This window comes from Anticarsia gemmatalis, chromosome 28, assembly GCF_050436995.1.
Source record: "Anticarsia gemmatalis isolate Benzon Research Colony breed Stoneville strain chromosome 28, ilAntGemm2 primary, whole genome shotgun sequence".
NCBI classification, from domain to species: Eukaryota; Metazoa; Arthropoda; class Insecta; order Lepidoptera; family Erebidae; genus Anticarsia; species Anticarsia gemmatalis.
In genome coordinates, this window is record NC_134772.1 from 635100 (window position 1) to 657292 (window position 22193).

Sequence of the window (22193 nt, forward strand, 5' to 3'; positions counted from 1 at the left end):
GGACAAGCGCGCCCACCCCGCGTCCCCGAGACACAACCAACACCATCTTAATGGATACGTGAGTCTTATATATACAGTCACACAGACAGACAGACGGACACACAGACCCCGGCACACAAGGACAAGACCACGGACAAGCGCGCCCACCCCGCGTCCCCGAGACACAACCAACACCATCTTAATGGATACGTGAGTCTTATATATACAGTCACACAGACAGACAGACGGACACACAGACCCCGGCACACAAGGACAAGACCACGGACAAGCGCGCCCACCCCGCGTCCCCGAGACACAACCAACACCATCTTAATGGATACGTGAGTCTTATATATACAGTCACACAGACAGACAGACGGACACACAGACCCCGGCACACAAGGACAAGACCACGGACAAGCGCGCCCACCCCGCGTCCCCGAGACACAACCAACACCATCTTAATGGATACGTGAGTCTTATATATACAGTCACACAGACAGACAGACGGACACACAGACCCCGGCACACAAGGACAAGACCACGGACAAGCGCGCCCACCCCGCGTCCCCGAGACACAACCAACACCATCTTAATGGATACGTGAGTCTTATATATACAGTCACACAGACAGACAGACGGACACACAGACCCCGGCACACAAGGACAAGACCACGGACAAGCGCGCCCACCCCGCGTCCCCGAGACACAACCAACACCATCTTAATGGATACGTGAGTCTTATATATACAGTCACACAGACAGACAGACGGACACACAGACCCCGGCACACAAGGACAAGACCACGGACAAGCGCGCCCACCCCGCGTCCCCGAGACACAACCAACACCATCTTAATGGATACGTGAGTCTTATATATACAGTCACACAGACAGACAGACGGACACACAGACCCCGGCACACAAGGACAAGACCACGGACAAGCGCGCCCACCCCGCGTCCCCGAGACACAACCAACACCATCTTAATGGATACGTGAGTCTTATATATACAGTCACACAGACAGACAGACGGACACACAGACCCCGGCACACAAGGACAAGACCACGGACAAGCGCGCCCACCCCGCGTCCCCGAGACACAACCAACACCATCTTAATGGATACGTGAGTCTTATATATACAGTCACACAGACAGACAGACGGACACACAGACCCCGGCACACAAGGACAAGACCACGGACAAGCGCGCCCACCCCGCGTCCCCGAGACACAACCAACACCATCTTAATGGATACGTGAGTCTTATATATACAGTCACACAGACAGACAGACGGACACACAGACCCCGGCACACAAGGACAAGACCACGGACAAGCGCGCCCACCCCGCGTCCCCGAGACACAACCAACACCATCTTAATGGATACGTGAGTCTTATATATACAGTCACACAGACAGACAGACGGACACACAGACCCCGGCACACAAGGACAAGACCACGGACAAGCGCGCCCACCCCGCGTCCCCGAGACACAACCAACACCATCTTAATGGATACGTGAGTCTTATATATACAGTCACACAGACAGACAGACGGACACACAGACCCCGGCACACAAGGACAAGACCACGGACAAGCGCGCCCACCCCGCGTCCCCGAGACACAACCAACACCATCTTAATGGATACGTGAGTCTTATATATACAGTCACACAGACAGACAGACGGACACACAGACCCCGGCACACAAGGACAAGACCACGGACAAGCGCGCCCACCCCGCGTCCCCGAGACACAACCAACACCATCTTAATGGATACGTGAGTCTTATATATACAGTCACACAGACAGACAGACGGACACACAGACCCCGGCACACAAGGACAAGACCACGGACAAGCGCGCCCACCCCGCGTCCCCGAGACACAACCAACACCATCTTAATGGATACGTGAGTCTTATATATACAGTCACACAGACAGACAGACGGACACACAGACCCCGGCACACAAGGACAAGACCACGGACAAGCGCGCCCACCCCGCGTCCCCGAGACACAACCAACACCATCTTAATGGATACGTGAGTCTTATATATACAGTCACACAGACAGACAGACGGACACACAGACCCCGGCACACAAGGACAAGACCACGGACAAGCGCGCCCACCCCGCGTCCCCGAGACACAACCAACACCATCTTAATGGATACGTGAGTCTTATATATACAGTCACACAGACAGACAGACGGACACACAGACCCCGGCACACAAGGACAAGACCACGGACAAGCGCGCCCACCCCGCGTCCCCGAGACACAACCAACACCATCTTAATGGATACGTGAGTCTTATATATACAGTCACACAGACAGACAGACGGACACACAGACCCCGGCACACAAGGACAAGACCACGGACAAGCGCGCCCACCCCGCGTCCCCGAGACACAACCAACACCATCTTAATGGATACGTGAGTCTTATATATACAGTCACACAGACAGACAGACGGACACACAGACCCCGGCACACAAGGACAAGACCACGGACAAGCGCGCCCACCCCGCGTCCCCGAGACACAACCAACACCATCTTAATGGATACGTGAGTCTTATATATACAGTCACACAGACAGACAGACGGACACACAGACCCCGGCACACAAGGACAAGACCACGGACAAGCGCGCCCACCCCGCGTCCCCGAGACACAACCAACACCATCTTAATGGATACGTGAGTCTTATATATACAGTCACACAGACAGACAGACGGACACACAGACCCCGGCACACAAGGACAAGACCACGGACAAGCGCGCCCACCCCGCGTCCCCGAGACACAACCAACACCATCTTAATGGATACGTGAGTCTTATATATACAGTCACACAGACAGACAGACGGACACACAGACCCCGGCACACAAGGACAAGACCACGGACAAGCGCGCCCACCCCGCGTCCCCGAGACACAACCAACACCATCTTAATGGATACGTGAGTTTTGTTATATACGGTCACACAGACAGACAGACAGTGTTACATATACACATCCTGGAGTAGGTCCCCTGCTTGTTCCCCCGCGCTCGTAAGCAGCACTCTAGTCGAAGAACGCTGCTGTCGCTCACACACAGCTTGAGGCGGCTTTTCGTAAGCGAGACTGAGACAGGAGATCGAGACATGAGGCTGAAACATTAGAGTATTCTATAGATGGGTGACCGCATAATGACTCATATAGACTGAGCGTCTACGCGCTTCCGTTCACATAAAAAGTCGGTCCCGGTTGTTGTCAATTAAGATAACAGTCGTTAAGCCATGTCAAAGGCCTTCGTGCTTGAACAACTTTGACACTAGGTTGACCACTAACCATACGATAGAATAGAGAAGAAACCATATAACTTTGATAATAATTATAGATATTACTGCGTCTAAAATGGAAACTAAGGTCTGAAAATGTAACATTTCAGTCGTCTTAACTTTCAACTTAAGTGTTGCAATGTTATCAAATGTTACTGTTCGTTTGGCGCAATGGTTAACGTGGACGCCTTGCCACAATAAACTCACACGTGTGGTAGATTCGAATTCCATCCCGCAGACAAATTGTCACAAAAAGTTTTTTTGAGAATCACCATGCTTTGTCCTATTTTCTGTTAATGTTTTGACGTTGATTTATGGGATATTTAAGTTGTTTGTCTGTCGTACGGTTAGTGGTCAACCTACTGTCAAAGATGTTCAAACCGCCCGAGAGGCCTTTGACGTGGCTTAACGACTGTTATCTTAGTAGATAACAACCGGGACCGACTTTTAACGTGCCCTATGAAGCACGGAAACGTCTAGCTCAAATACCACTATGCGGTCACCCATCTATGGAATGACCGCGCCAGTGGTTGCTTAACCCACAGATCGTTTACCGGCCGGTGAGCGCAACTGGCTAGGGGCGCCTCTATATATTTAAGTGATTTCTGTAGAGAATAATGATTATTTTTGTTTATATTTCCAGTCAAACACAGACAAGCCGACCACGGACAAGGAGGCGGAACCGAGAACTACTCCCGCGCCTTCACCTGATAGACATGCCAAAGTAATTATTACTATTTACAATATTTCTAACTGCCTCCCTGGCGCAGTGTTTTAGGTCGCCTACCATTGCGTCGGGAAGTCGTGGGTTCGATTCCCACATGGAACAATTATTTGTGTGATCCAAAAATAGTTGTTTCAGGTCTGTTTGCACTTTGTGTTCGTTGTTTGTATGTTTGTAAAATTCCCCGCGATATGAGAACAATTCTTAGTGCGGGAGGTGTCTTTTATAAAAAGAGGAAAACAAATTACAACAGCCGCGCGGATACGTCTTTGAAGTTAAGCTACGCGTGCCGCGGTTGTTCTGTGGATGGGTGACCATCTTATACATATCGAGTTCCTCCGTGTTTAAGGCACGTTAAATTGTGGGTCCCGGCTGTCATTATTAAAGATCTTTGACAGTCGTTAACAGTAGTCAGAAGCTTGAAAGTCTGACAACCAGTCGATTACCGAAGGGTATCGTGTTATAACCCAGGTAACTGTGTTGTGGAGGTCAGATAGACAGTCGCTGCATGTAAAATACTGGTATTCAGCTGCATCCGGTGAGACTGGAAGCTGACTCCAACATAGTTGGAAGAAAGGCTAAGCTATATTCTAATATACATGTGTTGCCCCCAGGCAATTTGAGAGGCATCAGGCAGACATGAGTTATAAAAAAAAACATTCGAATTGGGAACCTCTTTTTTTTGAAGTCTTGTTTTTTTGAAGAAGTTTAATGAAGGTTTCTAATATATTCGTGTGTTATATTCCAGCAACAGGAGACGAGTAACTCAGCGGTGACGGGCACGGCCACGCGGCCCGAGCGTCAGAGCGTGCCGCCCTGCAAGCCGCGACCGCCCGCGCCCGGTATGTTACTATACTTTACTTATTTCTATACAAATTGTGTTATATACCATATGGTTTGTGGTCAAGCCAATGTCAATGTTGTTTAATCTGAGTACATGTTGTGCCGATACCATTAAACGTAAAATCTGCTAATATGATAAAGCGTTAGATCAGTGTTAGATAGTCCATTTATTGAGGAAGGCTATATATATCATCGCGCTACGACCAATAGGAGCTGAGTACCAGTGAAAAATGTTACAAAAACGGGGAAAGTTTTGACCTATTCTCTCTTATGTGACGCAAGCGAAGTTGCGCGGGTCAGCTCATATATAAGGCAGAAACGAGTTCAGGGGTGTGTAGACTTAATCGTCCGTATTTATGCAAAATGGAACAACACTAAAATTTTTACTTTTTGGCGGAATACTAATATAAAAGTGGTCTAAAACGATATACAAAAAAAGAACCACGTGATTTTCGCCTCAAAAAAGGGTCTTATAAAAAGCAGAACAGAACGAAGTGAAACTGATAGTTTTAATAAAACCTTTAATATCTCAAAAGTAGGTATTTGCTGTGTAGTTCATTTTGGCATTAACACAAACATATAAATATTTATAAGATATTGATTTATTCATTTATTAGGTTTGATTCCTCGATTATTCGTTGCTTACTTTCGTCCGCTCTACCGACATATATTTTATTACTATTTGTACTAATATATTATGTATATAATGTTGCAGGTGGAGGTCCGACGCTGGCCCGGCTGCGCGTGGTGACGGCGCCCCCCACGTGTGTGCAGGAGCTGGCCTCCGCCTCGCCCGCCACGCCAGGTAGCTAGTATATAGCTAGTTTATATACATAGGGCCTATTACCATCTGCTACCAAGGTGCTGGATGCCACCGCAGTTAGCGATGACACTTTCAACCTAATTTCCAGTTTATTTATTTATTTATATAAATTCACCAACAGATATTACAATAGTACATACACAAAAAAAGAAGACACATACTAAGTAAACATATAGAATAATTGTATAACTAATTAAAGGTGAATACCACATGCGTAGAAAATAATATAAAACTGTAGAAAAATAAAAATATAAAAATCATAACACACATCACTTTGTGCAAGTGAGAACACAATAAAATCAAAATCAAATCATTTATTCATTTAGTTCAAATGTTGACACTTATGATAGTCAATGATACAGAGAGTGAATTTACCGCCAGCCATTATTTCATGTGTAATCAATTATTTTATGATCTATCCGATGTATGAAATATAATTTTGGGGAAGGGACATTTTGAGAAAGGGACATTTCGGGAAAGGGACTTTTTGGGAAAGGGCCTTTTTGGGAAAGGGACATTTCGGGAAAGGGACTTTTTGGGAAAGGGACATTTCGGGAAAGGGACTTTTTGGGAAAGGGACATTTTGAAACCGGGGGGCATTATGGGAAAGGGACATTATGAACCTGAGCGGTTCGGAAGTAGGGCCAATGAGAAGAGCTGCCAACTAACTCCTGGACACTCTTTTTAATCGCCAATTCGTTTTATCAATATTTATGTTTGGTATAAATCTTTGATGATGTAAGGAGCTGCTACCAACACTACCGAACCAACTTTCGTCATGACATAAGTTATATCTGACTTGCTTTTCTATACTTTTAACATAATATCCAATACACGTCCACAGTGTGGTAAATGATTTTTATAAGTAGAATTATTAGTACTACTAAATATGCGCGGCTTTGCTCGCCTAGAAAATTTAATCCCCTATTCTGCTGCCTCCGTGGCGCAGTGGTTAAGTCACCACGCCAGTGGTCGTGTCGGTCGTGGGTTCGATTCCCACACGGAACAATTATTTGTGCGATCTACAAATAATTGTTTCGGGTCTGGTTGTGCCTTGTGTCCGTTTTTTGTATGTTTGTAAAAGTCCCCGCGACACAAGAGCAGTTCTTAGTGCGGGAGTTGTCTTAAAAAAAATTCTAGCCTTCTAGGCCGACGCAAACCAGCGGGAGAATTGGTCATAGATGCCAATGATATTAACTTAAAATATTGTAATACGCAGGTGAAGCAGTGAGTCCTAGGATAGTAGCCGCCGATGTCGACAGTGTACACTCCGACACGCATTTCAAACGAGGTGAGTACAAAAAACAATTACATATTATATATTAGCTTTTACCCGCGACATCGTCCGCCATTTTCCCTTGGGAATGCGTCATTTTTACGGGGTTAAAAGTAGCCTATGTATTTTCTCGGGTATCAAAATATCTCCATACCAAATTTCATGCAAATTGGTTCAGTAGTTTAGGCGTGATTGGGTAACAGACAGACAGAGTTACTTTCTCATTTATGATATTAGTATGGATAAAATAAAATTAACCCGTTATTGTCCCACTGCTAAGCAAGGGGATCATCCCGTCATGAAGGAGGGGTTAGGCCTTGAGTCCACCACGCAAGTCAAAGTACGGGTTGGGGACTTCGCATATTTTCAAGAACTGTTCAAAAGAACTCTCGGGCGTGCAAGGTTGCATCACGATGTTTTCCTTCACCGTTGGAACAAGAGATCATTATTTCTAATACACACATTAATTCGGAGAAGTCGCTGATATATTGCCTCGGGTTTGAACCATCTACCACTTACGTGGGAGGTTATACCACTCGGCTATAACAGTTTTTTTTCTGAAAATTCACTAATATATATATAATAATATATAATTTGTCTGTATGTCCGTTCATTGTTATGTTGCCTCGGGTTTGAACCATCTACCACTTGCGTGGGAGGTTACACCACTCGGCTATAACAGTTTTTTTTTTCTGAATATCCACTAATATATAAATATATAATTGTATATATAATCTGTCTGTCTGTGGGTCAGGAGGTCGGCGCGGATGTCGCGCGCGCGCCGACCAGAGCTACACGCAGTTCGCCGTCATGGACGACGAGAACGTGTCCGCGCTGCAACAGGTATGTACTATTGTAAACTACAAGACAAATGAAGGGATCAAAAAAATGAGGCAATTTTCAACAAGCCGTAACTTCGAGAGAAACGGTCGAACAGGAAATAATAAAAGAAGAAAATTGTAGCTCCAAATGTCTAGTTATTAGATTATAACTAGAACATTTTGTAGCCTCTGCGGTTTTTGAGTAGTCTTGGAAAAACTAGCGACGAAAACAATGGCAATATGTATGGATGTGAATGAAGCAAGAGAAATTTGTTTTGTTAGAATCTTACCAAGTGGCGTTCTTTGGTAGAGCCCAAAGGTTGTTGCTAGAAGATAGAAAGTAAAGCTCGTAGACTTCTGTGCCTCGGAGAGCATGTAAAGCCGTCGGTCATCCGCCTGATCTCTCACTGGCCGTGTTGGTTATCCGTCCCACCGTACTATGAGAGTGAAGGAATAGAGAGTGTACCTGTGTATTGAGCACACACTTGGACACTAACAAAGTCCTGCACTGGTCAGTTTCAACATAATTGTCCGCCATAGCCGGCTAGCTACAAAACACATGATTTTTAATATACATATACTAGCTGACCCGCGCAACTTCGCTTGCGTCACATAAGAGAGAATGAGTCAAAATTTTCCCCGTTGTTATAACATTTTTTACTGGTACTCTACTCCTAATGGTCGTAGCCTGATGATATATAAGCCTATAGCCTTCCTAAATAAATGGGCTATCTAACACTGAAAGAATTTTTCAAATCGGACCAGTAGTTCCTGAGATTAGCGCGTTCAAACAAACTCTCCAGCTTTATAATATTAGTATACATTTTAATGTATATTATATAACTTGCAGGTGACAAAAGGCGGTGCGTTGACGCTGGTGTCACTGTGGAAGTCTCAGTTCGACGACTCGGAGGAGACCACCGACAACGAGTGGAAGCAGGAACAACTGCAGGTCAGCATACCAGCTTGATTATATATGTGTAGGAGACTGTAGCGAGAGTAGGGGCTGATAATCTTGATTTATATATACCACGGAATAACTAACACAAAGGAAAGGACATGTCACACTATTTCGTTATAGATGACTGTCGCCAAACTCCGCCGATGACATTTAACACACACGCAAATATGAAAAAGAATAAACTACTATTACAAAGACATTAGAGTTGTATTTTGCACTAATACTTTGTGCTTTATATCGGAATTCTATCTACGTGGTTTTATTGTCACTTTTAAGGTTAGTACTAGGGTATGTATAGCGTCACATACTTCATATGGCACGTGCGCCACGCCCACATGCCCCTTCCTCTTGTGTTAGTTATTGCGTGATAAATACCATTATTCGTTATATACTGTATGAATAGGCGAGTATAGGAATTTACAAGCTTGATTACATACATAATGTAATATATTTTATTTGGTAGTTGAGGTGAAAGTTTGGTATACCAGCTTGTCTATATATATACCGTTAATCGTTATGTTATATATACTATAGCGAAGGAGTATATATAACATTATTATTATAAGATATATAGTTTATTAGGAGAGGAGGAGGAGTAGGGTGTGATAAGCTCGAGTTATATACCATAATGTAGTAATATGTATAGAAGAGCGTAGGGGGTGATCTATCTGTATGTTGACTGAAAACTACGAGATGGATTGCACTAAAATTTGATATGGTCATAGAATAGATATTGGAGCCACATATAGGATACTTTTTATAGCATGAAATTTCTTAAATTTCTAGAAAATTGCAATACAAGTTGTAGAAATTTTAAACAGGTAACATAAAAATAATTTATTACTATTGAAGGAGCCTTTTAGGGGGGTAGGGGGATACTCCAACATACTAGTTTGATGTTTATTTGTGTATGACCGTAAAAGAGATCTTATAAAGCAATTATTTTGAGAAAAAAATACTTTATTCTTTGATCAGTAAGCGATCAGTGGATTAGGTAAATTTTGGTGCGTATTTTATTGAGAACGACAACTTAACTATAGTAGGAATATCCAATGGCCTCGCCTTCCTGAAAACCTGATTTCGTTGGACCCAAGATCCGTCTCTCATTGTGAAAGGAGACCTTTGCCCAGCAGTGGGACAGTATTGGGCAAAATTTTCGATCGAATTTACGAATTTATAAGTTGTGTAATAAAAAACTAGGCTAGGTATAAGAATATAAATAATCATTGTGAACCAAATATTTAGTATAGAAATCGAACCTGGTACTCAGCGATTGATATCGTCATATAATTGTACTTATTTGTATTGTATGCATTTATTATTTTAATTATTTTTTGTTGTTTTATTTTAACCTCACCTTATTTTTTTGCTTTTTTCTGACAACTGTTTACCAAAACCCGCACTTGACTAGCGTGGTGGACTAAAGCTTGACTTCTCTCTTACTAAGAGGATATTTATCCCAGCTGTGGGACAATAATTTTTATTTCTATCGCTTTAATTTTCTCAACGTATTCATAAAACGTCGTATTTAATACTAAAGGAAAGGAGAATTTCTTGGCTGAGATAACAGTAGCCGCGCGAATCGATCTCTAAGGTTAAGCTACGCTTGCCGAGGTTGTTCTTTGGATGGGTGACCATATTGTATGTATATCCGTCCCGGCTCCCGGCTGTCACTTTCAAAGATCTTTGACAGTCGTTAACTGTAGATAGAAGCTTGAAAGTCTGGCAACCAGTCTTACCGAAGGGTATCGTGTTATAACCCAGGTAACTGTGTTGTGGAGGTCAGATAGACAGTCGCTGCATGTAAAATACTGGTATTCAGCTGCATCCGGTGAGACTGGAAGCCGACTCCAACGTAGTTGGAAGAAAGGCTAGACTGATTGATTGTAGGATAATATTTTCTGAATGTTAAGTGGAGGTAGGCTTCAGAATCCCACAATATATTTAGTTGACACGATTGTATGGGTCGCACATGTTAGTAAACGATCAGTGTGGTAAGCAACCTTTGATACCGACACCTCTATAGATGGGTGACCATTTAATGGTTTAAGAGCTGAGCATCTTATTGCTAGGTCCGGTTGTTGTCTATTAAGATAACAGTCGTTAAGTCATATTAAAGACTTGAACAACTTTGACACTAGGTTGACCACTAACCAGAAGAAAAAAACAAGGAATAAATGTTAAAATATTTCTGTATTTTATTTGATCCCCTTCAAAAAGCTAGTCTTGTTAAAAGCTTTAAGTTACTACTTGGACGTTTAATAAACAAAGACAAAAAGTTTCAAAGAGAGAATATTAATAAAATCTCGCTGTTCTATGTTCTCAAAAGTAGGATATTTTACAAACAAATACTGAACAAATGTTATGCCAATATAATAGAAAATGCATGCTTTTTTCATTCATTATTTCAAGAGTAATGTATCACAAAATATGTATCATTTTTGTTCCTAATAAAGGCTGTTTTTTTTTGTTTTCTTTCTTTATTTTCTCACTCTTTCACACTTACAATATTATTTATATTTACTTAGTAAAGTACCCTTAAAATTGGCTTTGACAAACACAATTTACGTCAAAAAATAAGCATATCAAATGCTTTATAAAGTAATTTATATATATCTTTTTGTTTTTGGAATCGATTCGTAAAATCCAGTAATCGTAAAACCAAAACTTACTATTTAGTTAGAATGACAAACACACATATTCTGGTCGGTATGAATCAGACTAGCCGGGCGGCAAAACTGAATACATAAGATGAACATTCGGGAAAAATTCCGAATTGTGATCGGACCCGAAAGAACTACCAAACTAGGAAAGTAAAGTAATGTTATATTTTTAGGCCTAAAGTTGCGTTTTTCAAAGTACGCCATATTGTTTTTTAAAACTTCAAGTTTATAGGGTCGCCTCTCTTGTCCCCCTGGCCGCCATTTTAGAAATAGGGGTCTCTGAGACGAACCATAAATGTAACTGTTCAATGGACTATAATTATGACTACCTCCGTGGCGCAGTGGTTTAGGCCGCCACACCGAAACCGTTGCGTCGAGAGGTCGTGGGTTCGATTCCCACACGGAACAATTATTTGTGCGTTCCACAAATTTTGTTTCGGGTCTGGTTGTACTTTGTGTCCGTTGTTTGTATGTTTGTAAGAGTCCCGAAAGTTTGTTTTGTTTTTTATTAATACTACCGATCCGATTATGTGTGTACGATACTTAAAAGTTGCTTACAAGTGAGAGTCATTTCTTTGCTAGGCTGTGAAGTAAGGAATCAAAGTTGTCCCCAAAATGCATGCTTGTGCTTATTCTATACTAGCTGACACGCGCAACTTCGCTTGCGTCCAATAAGAGAGAATGGGTGAAATTTTCCCCGTTTTTGTAACATTTTTTACTGGTACTCTGCTCCTTTTGGTCGTAGCGTGATGTCATATAGCCTAAAGCCTTCCTCGATAAATGGGCTATCTAACACTGAAAGAATTTTTCAAATCGGACAACAACAAACTCTTCAGCTTTATAATATTAAGTATAGATTAGTATAGATAATAATCATTTACTAAACCTATGCCGTGAGTGACGTCACGATGACCTTGACCTAATTAACTTGACCTTGAGTTAATGAGTACACAAGGTCGATCTATTTTCGTGTTATTAATCATCAAACACCTCACACATAGTTAGTATGTAATGTAATCTACCTGCCAAAGAGAACTATATTAGTATCACCGTTTATAATGAAACTGCCCACGATTTCGTCTGCGTAGACTTTTTTATTGCTGATCTTTCATATTAAAGTATTTCCCCTTCAACCTCCTTTGAAAGGGGGGGGGGTCCAACAATGCTCTCTTAGTGCTCTTCTAAACTTACTAAGGAATGTTCATAGCAAATGTCAAGTTTGTACGCTCAGTAGTTTCGACTGTGCGTTCGTATACATTAATTAAACAGTCCTGATTTTATGTACTATCTGAATTAATCCATTACTGTACCCACTGCTGAAGGTCTCTGGAATGTAGGAAGAGTTGGGCCTTGTCCACAATGCTGGCCAAGCGTAGGGACTTTGCATTCTTTCAAGAACTGTCTAAAATAACTCTCAGGCATGAACTGTTTTATCACGGTGTGGGTAGTTGTTGTAAGTCCCCAACCCGCACTTGGCCGGTGTGGTGGACTCAAGGCCTAACCTTTCTCTCGTTTGTGAAGAGACCCTTGCCCAGCAGTGGGATTACTGTCCCACTGCTGGGGTTAAAGAAAGTGTAGTTGTAAGATGAAAGAAATAAGAAAGCCACGACGGCTTTCCTATTTCTTTTCGCACTTATGGTCAACCTAGTGTCAAAGTAGTGTAAGTGTTTGTGGTGAACTGTTGTTATGTTAAACAACAAGCGTGACTTGTATCACGGAGACGCTCAGCTCAAACACTGCACCTACATCTATGTAGTGTACTAGTTACTTAACTCACTGAGCGTTTACCGACTGCTCCTCGAATTATTTTAAGATTGTTTAAAATATTTTTTGTTAGTTTAGTAAATGAGGTCGGAAGGTCATTCATCCCACGCTAAAACTATCTTTAAATAATGGTAGTTAATTAGTATAGTAATTTTAAACCGTGTTAAACGTGTCTCTCGTTTGAAAGATATTGTGTGTTAATTTATATTAGTGGTTATAATTTAGTTATTATGTCGTGTAAAGTGATGCAGGTAAAGGTTTTATATGTAGTGTATTACATAGATATTTTCCATAATTCAGTCAGTCAGTCACTCAGTAACGGAAGAGTTTTATATAATTATATTGATTGATATGTATATGTTACTGTAAAAGCCCGAACTGTGGTAAATCCTAAGATTTTCCGGTAAAACCTAAGATTTACCAACTCTCAGTGGTAAAAGTCCGAACAAGCCAGAATTTAAAAACTATGTTACGATATATAAAAAAATCCTCCTTCATAACTATGTTTATAACTATTTCAGGGTATAATTATATACTGTGACATAGTTATAAAGAAGGAGTTTTGGGCATAGCGACATGGGTAGGTTAGGTTAGAAGGCTAAGGTGGGAGCGAGCGAAGCGAAGCTCCCACCTTAGCCTTCGTGGTTATTTTTTTTTAACCACCCAGAAGGAGGAGCCCCGCGAAGCGGGGCTCCGGCGACATCTCGATATCATCAAGTGAATATAGGTAAAAGTTCGAAATAAAAGAATTATTCGGACTTTTACCATTGCGAGTTGGTAAATCTTAGGTTATACCGGAAAATCTTAGGATTTACCACCGTTCGGGCTTTTACAGTAACATATATAATATAATGCGTTAGTAAAAATGGGGTCTATCACGTGATTAACTAGTGGGATTTACCCAAAAAATGCTTTAGAGGTCAGGTTAGGGTATAATCATAACTTAAAAACTCTCGCGTTGCATGTTTAATATATAGTACGATACGGGAATTAACGCGAACACTCATTTTAACTTGAATGCCCAACGTTTCGGCGCAGATTGCACTCGCCGTGGTCGCAGGTAAAATGTGTGTTCGTGTTAATCCCCGTATCCTATTATAGTTTAAGGGGTAATTAAAAAAAAATGTTTTTTTTGCAATCACATTAAACAAGATCATTTTGACTTCATCTAAGTTAACAACTAGCAATTTATCCGTAATTTTCGACAGAATATTGCAAAGCGTATCACTACATATTTGTCAGCACCATATCATGTAGCTAATGTGGCTGCTGTATTCCCGTAGTCCCCCGAGCACCGCGGGCGCGCGGCGTCAGCGGTGTCGTCGTGCTCGGGCGCGCGCTCGGCGCTGGCGGCGTCGCACGCGTCGCACGCGGGCCACACGTCCCACGCCACGCACAACACGCACAACACGCACTCCACCACGCACCACACCGTGCACACCGTGCACCACGCCGCGCCCGCGCCCAGCACCGCGCCTAGCACGCAGCCCAACACGGCGCCCAACACGGCGCCCAACACGGCTCCCAACACGGCCCCGAACACGGCGCCCGCGGGACGACACGTGAGTATCATATGTATTTAGTAGCATGTAAAGTAAGGCCAACTAGACGAGATAAAACGTAAACAAGCGTACCGTTACTGAGTTACATTGCGATAGCGAGCGATTATTATCTCTGTCCTTATCTCTCGTATGCGCAGTTATGGCGGCAGTTGGTCGACATGGTGTGTTTCGTGGTACAGGAACATGTAAAACTGTCAGTCATCGCAGCGGTCGTGCCGGTTATCCGTGCCACCGATTCTCACCGGCCTATGACGATACAGTTCCATGGAAGCCGAACCCGGCCAAATTAATGACACGGTTTCTACTGACGTGCAATGGAGAATTCGATTACTACGATTAGTCAATTCATGAACCGTTCCGCCCATTTCTACTTTAGTGAAAATGCATTCTATCACATTGCCTGATGAATACATCTCACTACATCATCTCGATAAAATTCGTGATAATTTCGTAAATTAAATATTACTTTTCGCGCAAATGTGCTCTTTTGCTACGTAGTGTCATTTAGGTAATCGTCATCATTCATTCAAGTTCTTATAAGCTCCCTCCAATTCCTACCAATAGTCTGATCAAAACCTTTACTTTTGCTGTCAAAAGAATATTTCCTATAAAAAATCTTTTGTTTCAGGCACAACAGCAACAACAGCAGCCTCAACCCCCAGAAAAGACATCCCCGCCCCCGTCAGCGCCGCCCCCCTGCACCCCCACTCCGAACCCCCCGCCCCCCACCATCACGCGCCCGTCGCGACAGCTGAGCGAGCCGGCGCGGCGGTCGAAGCGCAAGCCCCAGTGTCTGTACATACCGGGGATCGATGCTTACCCCAAGCTGCAGCCCACGTTGCCTAGGTGCTGGTCGCTGCCCGCCATCGGTGAGTTATTACCTCTTAACATAACTTTACATAGAAAAAAAAATAGCTTTCTTAAGTCGGTCAAATTACCCCTAAAAGTGGGTAATATTACTCGGGCAATTGGGAGATTTTACCCGAAAAATAAGGAAAATTACCCCAAATGCTGGGAAAATTACCCCGACATTGGGAGATATACCCCTAAAGGTATTGAGAAGCGAGTGTAATATCTAAAAAGCAACATAAAGGTAAGTAAAAGACAAGTGAAGAAATGTTTTTTTAAAGTAAGGATGATTGCCGCTTAAATATTGGGAAAATTATTCTTAAATTACTTGAATTACCAGCAACATAACTTAACAAATCTCGCGACAGTCGCTTGTCCTTCTGCGTTTTCTGCTCAACCACTCCGACCGTACTTAGTTCAATTTAATCAAAGTTTATGTGTTTGCGTTATTGCGCTAGCAGAATCCGCAACTCTCTTTGCTGCCAGCATAAGAGTAGTGTATATTGGTCATGATTGGTGTATTGAGGCCTCGTTTTCTTGAACTTGTACATATTTTTGTACAGCAGTATATATATGTTGTTCCCCGCAGGCTCCCTGGTGCGAGCGCTGCGCGCGCCGCTGCTGCAGCAGGCGTCGTTCGACGGCGCGGGCTGCGGCGGCGGCGCGCTGCGCTACCGCCTCGACGTCATGCGCGGCGTGGGCGCCAGGCACGACAGCTCGCCGCCGCCGCCCCCGCACCGCGCGCATAGCTTGCCGGTCAGTTGTGTATTGTGCTCTGTGATTAATGTAGGCGCATTCACCCTCAATTGTGGGGTAATTAGCCGCAATGTTAGGTAATTTATCCTTAATGTGGGGAGATTTACCCTTAATGTGGGGAAAATGTACCCTTAATGTAAGGAAAATTTACCCTTAGTGTGGGGAAATTTACCCTTATCTATAGGGAAATTTACCCTTAATTTGGGGAAAATTACCCTCATTTGTAGGGTAATTTAACTTGGATTTAAGGGTAAATTACCATATGAATCCGAAATATAGAATAATTTACTTCGAACTTAAAATTATATTCACTTTTGTTTTAAGTTAACTATTTGAAAATTGTCACCAAAAAGTTGAGTTAAAATTAACCTTTGACTCTACTAAAAAAACTATACTGAATAATATAATAAATTACTCATTCATAATTATATTCTACGCAATACCCACAATCGATCAAATACCACACATTATATCTAACAACTCTATTCCCTCAGAGTATATCAAGTTCGTCCAGCAGCGCTCCGGCCGCCCGGCCGCCGCCGCCGCCGGAGCCCGAGGCGGAGGGCCCCACCGTGTCCAGCCGCCTGGAGATCGTCGTCCGGCCGCCTGACTCCACCTCGCCCGGACATTCTGGTACATACATATTCTTGAACCAATATTCGATTTAATAATGTTTGTGAACTATCTATATAAGTACGTCTTTAGAAATATATAAGTTTGTTTGTTTATCAGTTATTTGGTTACCATAGTAACCAAGCTCTGCTTAGTTTGGAATCAAATGACTGTGTGTGAGTTGTCCAATGATATTTATATTTATTTATTTATATTTAAATGCCTCCATGGCGCAGTGGTTTAGGTCACCACGCCGATACCACTGCGTCGACAGGTCGTGGGTTCGATAGCCACACGGAATAATTATTTGTGCGATCCACAAATAATTGTTTCGGGTCCGGTGGTACTTTGTGTCCGTTGTTTGTATGTTAGTAAAAGTCCCCGCGACACAAGAGCAATTCTTAGTGCGGGAGATGTCACTAAAAAGACAAAAAAACCACAACGATTTAGTTTTTTTTTTTTTTTTTGTATCCATAATAGGGAGTGATAAACAAGTTATTCGTCGATTTGATGAAAGTTGTATTTAGAGTTACAGCACTGTTGTATTATTAGTGCGATATATGTATAAATTATAATGTAATATTTGTATATAACATATGATGTATGTATGTGCAGTAAAGATCCAGTCCGTGGTGAGCGGCGAGGTGCGCAACCACGACGACGCGTCCGTGTACTACGACGCGACCGAGCACCACCGCGACAAGCGGTACGTGTACGTATACATTACATTATATACTCCTACTGTCCCACTGTTGGGCAAGGGCCTAACATTATATACTCCTACTGTCCCGCTGCTGGGCAACAGTCTGTTCAAATATATAATAATTATAATAAACAAAATTTGTATTGTTCCAACGTAAAGATTTTATTTAAGAAAAAACTCAATACTCAGTAAAACATATACGACATACTATCAGAAAATAACAATCGTTAGAATTAAGAACTTGCTTTATAAACACCCAGGAATAAAATTTTTATTTAATCCTTCCGGAATGAGGGAGGAGTTAGGCCTTGAGTCCACCACGCTGGCTATTTCATTTCTTTAAGAACTGTGTTAATCTCTTCATCTTATACAATTGGGGAGTTCATTGGGAAAAAATGGTACTCATAAAAGGTTCATCTCAAATACAAATTTTAGATATTACAGACTGAAACATTTTATTAGACACTCATTTGATACCAATGAAAATACGACACTGTGACGTCACTACACTATAATTCTATACTAAAATGTGTTTTTGATATTTCATAAAGAGTAGCTGATTTCACTGTTGTCAACTACACTATTTTGAGACTTTGTGTCATTTCAAGAGCTGTGTTAAACAACTGTCAGACATGTCATATATCACGATGTTTCCTTCACCGTTATAATGCTTACCCTCTTATTCATAAAAATATATGAAGTTATGAAAGGCTTATAAAGAGTTGTTTCTTTCCCTCCTTAACGAAATGAAAAAGAGAAAACATATTATAGTAGCTTTTTTAAAATAGGTTTATAGTGTGTTTATGAATAAGAGGGTTAGATTACACAGTTATGATTGCTTTGGGAAATGTAGTACAATATGTTCTTTGAACAGGTCGTCGACCCGGAGTGGAGAGAAGAGTCAAAGTCCAGCCATTGAGAGGACAAGATTAGACGCTATACCTGACAGGTTATACATACAAACATACATACACACATAAATAAAATAAATTTAACCCATTACTGTCCCACTGCTGTGCGAGGGTCTCCTTCCGTAATGAGGTAGGAGTTAGGCCTTGAGTCCATCACACAAGCCAAAGTGCGGGTTGGGGACTTAGCATACCTTCAAGAACTGTTCTAAAGAATTCTCAGACATACAAGGTTGCATCACGATGTTTTCCTTCACCATTGGAACAAGTGATCATTATTTCTAATACACACATATTCCAATCCGGGACCTTGTAGTTAACAGGATACATTTGCAGCTAGTTTTGATATATTTTTATTAATTAAAAAGAGTGTCCAGGAGTTTGTTGGCAGTTCTACTCATTGGCCCTATCTCCCGAACTGTCGGTAAATTCACTCTCTGTATCATTGACTATCATAAGTGTCGGCATTTGACCTATATGAATAAATGATTTGATTTTTTTTTCAGACCTACTATGACAGTAAAAAAAGAGGTGCCTAACGCGGCCGGCGACGGCTCACAAAGTTTGAGAGATGTAAGTATATATAATAATAATTATATACTATTATATACATGATTCCTTCTTAATAATAAGTAATATAATATAATAATTGATAATATAACATACTGGTTGTTATATGTTACTAATAGGTTTGGTTTCCTTCATAGTAATGTTTTATTCATTATTTAAATATATATTGTTAGTATTATTTCAAATTTAATAGTTAATGATCAGCTTGGTAATAAAGTTATATTTTTTTAGATATACAATTGTATGAGATATCTCGACAAGGTTTTTTTGTTATTTGAAATTGTCGGTAAATTTATATTAGAAAGAAAATACTACGTAAATGATTTATTCAACCCTGTTTTTTTATCAAAAACTAGAAAATTATGCAACTAAACCTGTTTAAAAAAATGGATTATTAAACTATAAAAAATATGCAAAAGACTTGTATGTGTTGTCAAAATTGTGTTGAAATTCTACCCACTTTTTCTCTTATTATTATTTTAAATATTCATTTTAGTACCATCGACCATTTTAAACCCACTCCTATGTGTTATTGCACGTATAATAACCACTTGTTACTATCGTGTGGTTATCTTGTACTGTTTAAGTTATCTACCACTTCAGTCTATAGTTCTATACGGTACTAACCGAGGGCGGATCCGGGAAATAATTAGGGGCACATGTTTATTTCAAGAATTCTATTCTAAATTTTAGAAAAATATATTTGTAGGTGATTTCTATTTGTTACATAATCTTCATTTTAATATATTAAAACAGCAAACTAAATACAGTCGAATTGAGAACCTCCTCCTTTTTTGAAGTCGTTTAAAAAGTGGCACAAAATTAGGACGGAAACAGTACCCATGTATACGGAATAAGTACAATTAGAGTATTTAGTTTTAAACCTTTTATTGATTTAAATAGCCTGTTTGGATGGTTAAGGACACATGTTATTATCAGATAGGCACAAGGTCACGTGCATTTAAAGACCAAAGGTCACTGAAATGTTGGATCCGTCAGTGTCATCAGGGGCATATAGGGTATTTGCCTCTGATGACACTCTTTATTAAATACATACCTCTAAATGTATCCAGCAGTACCAAGAAATATGCCCCACCCCAAAAAGAACTTGGGTATGTTTAATGTGCCCCCAAAAGAATTTTGATTTACTTAAAGTGCCTCAAAATAACTGGGATTTATTTAAAGTGCCCTTATAAAAGTTCCCCAAAGGAACTTGCATTAATTTTAAGTGCCTCCAAAAGTACTCAGTTTTAAGTGCCCCTAATATTCTCGGCTCCGCCTGTAGTTAGTGTTAACAAGATAATATTTTCGACTAACAGCGCTCGTCGGGTAGCGCCAGCACGTCCCGCATCCCCGTGGCGTGCGGCGCCGAGCAGCGCCTGGCCAAGTGCGCCTCGTGGAGCGGGGACGGGCCCCTGGCGCCTGATGTACAGGACCTCACGCCTGGTATGTTCACTGGGAATCGAACTTGGGACTTTGACTTTTGTAGCTCAATTCTGCGAATGATAGCAGCGGCACTCAACTTTAGTTCGACATTTGGGTCTTTACATTTTGTTTTTTAACCCGTTACTATCCCACCTCCCACGCAAGTGGTCGCAGGTTCGAACCCGAAGCAATACCAATGACTTTTCGAAGTTATGTGTGTATTAGAAATAATTATCATATGCTCCAACGGTGAAGGAAAACATCGCGAGGAAACCTTGCATGCCTAAAATTTGTTTAATGCATTTGTTAAGGGCATGCAAAGACCCCGACCCGCACTTGGCCAACGTGATGGACTCACGGCCTAACCCCTCACTCATTACGGGAGGAGACCCATGCCCAGCAGTGGGAAATTCATGGGTTAAATTTATTTATTTACTATACCACTGCAGGGCAAGGATCTTCCAAACGAGGGGGAGGGGTTAAGCCTTGAGTCCACTACGCTGGCCAAGTGCGGGTTGGGGACTAAAATAAGAATAAATTTATTATACAAATATTTAGGCATGCAAGGTTTCATCATGATGTTTTCCTTACCGTTAGAACAATTGATAATTATTTCTAATACACACATCACTTGGAAAAGTCATTGGTGTGTTGCTTCGGGTACGAACCTTCAATCACTTAGGTGGGAGGTGCCAACTTATACCAATTGATTATAAATAATTATATTATTATATAAAAATGTTATTTTGTTCATTTTGACTTTCAAAAGGAAAACGTCACAAAAAAACTATTTCAATTAGTCGAGGTTTTTTGTGTATCATATTTTAGTATGTTTATTAATTAATATCTTAATAAATGTATGATATTTGTGTTGAAGCGTTGCGGAGACGCAGACAGAACGCCAACGACAAGTACGCAGTTGACCCTGCTCGGGAACTGAACCTGCGGTTCGCGAGACCGAGGCACCGTCAACCGCCACACCATCATTCTAGGTAAATATATCTATACTACTATGTATTTTTATATAATACTAGCTGACCCGCGCAACTTCGCTTGCGTCCAATAAGAGAGAATGGGTGAAATTTTTCCCCGTTTTTGTAACATTAATTACTGGTACTCTGCTCCTTTTGGTCGTAGCGTGATGATATATAGCCTATGTCCTTTCTCGGGTATCAAAATATATCCATACCAAATTTCATGCGAATTGGTTCAGTAGTTTAGGCGTGATTGAGTAGCAGACAGACAGACAGACAGACAGACAGACAGACAGACAGAGTTACTTTCGCATTTATAATATTAGTGTGGATAACTACTGCATACGACTGCACCTGTGGCGCAATTAGGGTTGCCAGATGGCCGGGATTCCGGGATTGTCCCGGAATTTTGCTTATTGTCCTGTGTCCAGTAATTTTACTTCACTGCCCCGGAATTGAATAATACTAGTTTTTACAAAGCTACGATACTACGACGTTTTTTTTGGTCATACTTTCTTAGTGTAGTCCGTAGTGTAGGATCGGAGACCAAAACTGTGACTTCGTTCGTGGCCCAAAAATGGCCAGAAAATGATTAGCCTGGATCTGGCAACACTAGGCGCAGTCGGTAGTGTTTGTGATTACCGCGCAGAGGTCTCGGC

At 41.6% G+C, this 22193-nt stretch overlaps 1 protein-coding gene across 5 annotated transcripts in view; it reads left to right on the forward strand.

Annotated features, from left to right (window-relative positions):
* Positions 1 to 22193, forward strand: part of Asator (tau-tubulin kinase asator) — a 103272-nt gene that overhangs the window by 71273 nt on the left and 9806 nt on the right. For 2 of the 5 annotated variants that reach the window (XM_076132654.1, XM_076132651.1), the window contains 15 exons: positions 3944 to 4024; positions 4773 to 4866; positions 5583 to 5675; positions 6910 to 6981; positions 7721 to 7809; positions 8638 to 8739; positions 14459 to 14737; positions 15366 to 15606; positions 16176 to 16342; positions 16837 to 16975; positions 17570 to 17666; positions 18532 to 18606; positions 19072 to 19138; positions 20455 to 20581; positions 21438 to 21552. In XM_076132654.1, the coding sequence (XP_075988769.1) occupies positions 3944 to 4024; positions 4773 to 4866; positions 5583 to 5675; positions 6910 to 6981; positions 7721 to 7809; positions 8638 to 8739; positions 14459 to 14737; positions 15366 to 15606; positions 16176 to 16342; positions 16837 to 16975; positions 17570 to 17666; positions 18532 to 18606; positions 19072 to 19138; positions 20455 to 20581; positions 21438 to 21552 (1838 nt within the window). The remainder of the gene's footprint in view (positions 1 to 3943; positions 4025 to 4772; positions 4867 to 5582; positions 5676 to 6909; positions 6982 to 7720; positions 7810 to 8637; positions 8740 to 14458; positions 14738 to 15365; positions 15607 to 16175; positions 16343 to 16836; positions 16976 to 17569; positions 17667 to 18531; positions 18607 to 19071; positions 19139 to 20454; positions 20582 to 21437; positions 21553 to 22193) is intronic. The other 3 variants (XM_076132653.1, XM_076132652.1, XM_076132655.1) reach the window with 3 other exon arrangements.